At 40.6% G+C, this 3228-nt stretch overlaps 1 protein-coding gene across 1 annotated transcript in view; it reads left to right on the forward strand.

The window, feature by feature from the left end:
* LOC108246754 (cullin-9) overlaps positions 1-3228 on the forward strand; it is a 72443-nt gene that overhangs the window by 47625 nt on the left and 21590 nt on the right. Inside the window, 2 exon segments of the mRNA XM_017434456.3 lie at positions 483-619; positions 720-902. Coding sequence (XP_017289945.2) covers positions 483-619; positions 720-902 — 320 coding nt within the window.

Genomic DNA, 3228 nt, shown 5'->3' on the forward strand with positions numbered 1-3228 from the left:
GGGGGGGGATTATTGTAATCCATAGGGGGGCCCAGAAGAAAATCTTTTGGGAACCACTGTGCTAATAGATTAAAAACAACATTCACTCAGCTGAAGCTTCTACGCTGCTGAGTTTGATTCACATATAACCACCAGGGGGCGCTGCACTGAAGACCGTCCTGCTGATGTCTGACTGTTTTGGGTATAAAACCATCCAGCAGGGGGCGATTGTCCATGTTTAAAATGACTGAATCATTGTCATATTTTTTTTTTCAGTTTGAACTGCTTGTGTTTTTACCACCAAGCTGTTCCATCACTACCTCTGACATGGTTTCTTTTCAGATGGAAAAGAAGGAGACGGCAGAGACATCGCTTGATAATTTGTTTGTGGCTGCAGTTTTCATCTCAGTCTCTTTTTTTGTTTTGTTTATTCCCCCCCTGATAAAATTCTGCAGACCTGAGCTTTGTTCTAGAAAACAAAAGTCTTAAATGTTATCTTCCAGATGGTAAAGAGGGTAAAAACAAAGACACCGCCTCCGCTCCCTCTTCCTCGTCTCCATCTTCAGTCAAGCCCAAAGTAAAAAGCAGCAGCAGCATTGCAGGCATCGCCCTTTGTTGGCAAGGAGTGGTACAGTGCCAGGTAAAGCAGATCTTTACCCCTGATTGTAAATATCTCTTTGATTCGGGTTGTGTTGAAAACATTAACAATAATGCAATGTAAAATGACTTCTCCCCCTCAGGTGAAGAAGTTTCTGGAGGCCAGCTGCAGTCTGCCAGACTTCGTGGAGCGTTTTCGGGCTCTATACCTGCGGCTGAAAAAAGCCATGGAAGAGTTGTTCGGACAGCAGACTGCTTTTGTTCTCGCCCTGCGGCGTGGTTTCTCTGCTGCACTGCTGCAGCTCTCCATCCTCAAAGCCATGCATGTGAGTTCAATCCAGTTCTGGTCTTACAAGACATCTGAAGGGTCTGCGTTCTGAATTGGAGCTCACCATTTTACCTCTTTCAGACCTCTTGACATGCGCGTTATTGCCAAAAGTATTCACTCACTGAATTCAGGTGTTCCAATCGCTTGGTGTGGAAGAACTTAACTGGCCTGCACAGAGTCCTGATCTCAACCCGATATAACACCTTTGGGATGAATTAGAGCAGAGACCGTGAGACAGGCCTTCTGTCCAACATGAATGTCTGACCCCACAAATGAGCTTCTGGAAGAATGGTCCAAAATTCCCATAAACACTCCTAAACCTGTGGAAAGCCTTCCTAGAAGAGTTGAAGCTGTTATAGCTGCAAAGGGCTAAGGGTGGGTTAACATCATATTAAACCCTATGGATTAAGAATGGGATGGCACTCAAATTCATGTGTCTGAAGGAAGGCGAGTGAATAATTTTGGCAATACTGTGTATGTGTGTGTGTATGTATGTATATATGTACGTAACAGAAGTTCTGTCGCTTATTCATGTTGTGGAAACAAAAGCTTATAACCTGACTTTAAATTCATCCATTGATTTTAGAAATGACACAGGAACTTGAGGTGACCAGGCCTGGTGGAGCTCTGCTGCAGTGGAAAAGGGGCTGGCTTTGGATTTTCTAACCAACAAATGTTCCTCCTGAGCAGTTGTCTTGCGGGGTCTGCCAGACCTGGGCTTGTCAGAAACATCTCCAGTCTCTTCAAATCTTTTTTTTTTTAATTCTTTGTACTTGACAGTGTGACACATTAACTGGTGCCAGCCACCTCTGCAGTGGATCTGGTCTTCAGCCTCTTGATAATCAAGGCTTTGGTCGCAGGGTGGATTTTTGGCATGTTGTCAGAAGTCAAGTTGCAGTTCAAGTGAAGGTCTGGGGTTCTTTTTATACACACTCACTAATTAACCGATCAATTAGTGAGCACAGGTGAGACTGTAAACTAGGGTGCATTATATGACAAGGCGACAAAACTTTTGTCTTGCCAAAATCTGATCTTTCTGTGTTCATTAAAGGATCATTATTTCTGCAGTGAAGCAAATTCATTTCTGTAAATTAAACCTCATTTGGGAGGGTTTCAGCTTTCATGAGTCATTTCTAAAACCAATGGATGAATTTAAAGTCAGGTTATAAGCTTTTGTTTCCACAACATGGATAAGCGACAGAACTTATGTCAGGGATTATTTATATATATATATATATATATATGTTGTCACCTGAAACCAGAGTTAAAATCCATTGAAGATTAGATTCCTTCTTACACTTACAACCTAAGCCAGGCATGTTAGATAGATGATTTTTTGTTTGTTTATTTAATCAGTGTATTTTGAACTTTAAAAATGGTGAAAGAAAAATGAACTGATACAGTACATTTATATATAATAAAGTAAACAACACACAAAATAAATCATTTAACTAATAGTAATCCATTAATTGGAAATCTGGAGTGGATTTAATCAGGAAATAAGATGGTACGGGATCCAGATGACTTAAATTATATGATCTGGGCTTCCAGTGAATGTGCCTGGAGTAGGACGTGTTTGCGGTAGCTCTGCTGGAATAAAATAATATATTTTAATTAACACAAGGTCTGTCTATTGCTTGCCACAGCTACATGTTCAAAGAGTTATCAAAACCTCTATTTCCTCTGACTCATATCTGGATAATTTTTGAGTCTTCAGGTGTAAGGTTAATCTGCCAGAACTGGCTGAGGAGGGCCACACCATCAGACCCTGAAGCCTGAGTCCCCCGAGGAGCTGGATGCTAATGAAGAGATGCTACAGTGCACATGTGACCTACGAGCTGAAATTATCACCAAACATGAGTCGACAATATCACAAAAGGTTAAGAAAGAAGAGGAGGCTTCTCTAAAATAACTGGAAGACAAACTCACTCCGTAAAAGGGAACTACACTCCTGATCAAAATCTTAAGACCAGTCAAAAAACTGCAAGAATTTGCATTTTGCACTAATGGTTCTTAAGAAGGTTCTAAGTAGAGCTTCACAATGTTAAAAGAAGAGTAATTCTTTTAACATTGTTAAACATTAATTCCCCGCTCAAAAACTTTTGAGCGGGGAATTAATTGAAAACTGCATTTACACTCAAACATGATATTTTTTCAGCTGATCAAAAGTTTAAGACCATAGCTCAAAAAAACTCGAAAACCCCCCAAAACAGAAATCAAAGTGTCAAAAAAAGGACTCAGTAATGAGTAGCTCCACCATTCTTGTTGATGACTTCAAACAATCGTTTAGGCATGCTTGATGCCAGTGTTTCCAGGAGGCTAGT

This window comes from Kryptolebias marmoratus, linkage group LG22, assembly GCF_001649575.2.
Source record: "Kryptolebias marmoratus isolate JLee-2015 linkage group LG22, ASM164957v2, whole genome shotgun sequence".
NCBI classification, from domain to species: Eukaryota; Metazoa; Chordata; class Actinopteri; order Cyprinodontiformes; family Rivulidae; genus Kryptolebias; species Kryptolebias marmoratus.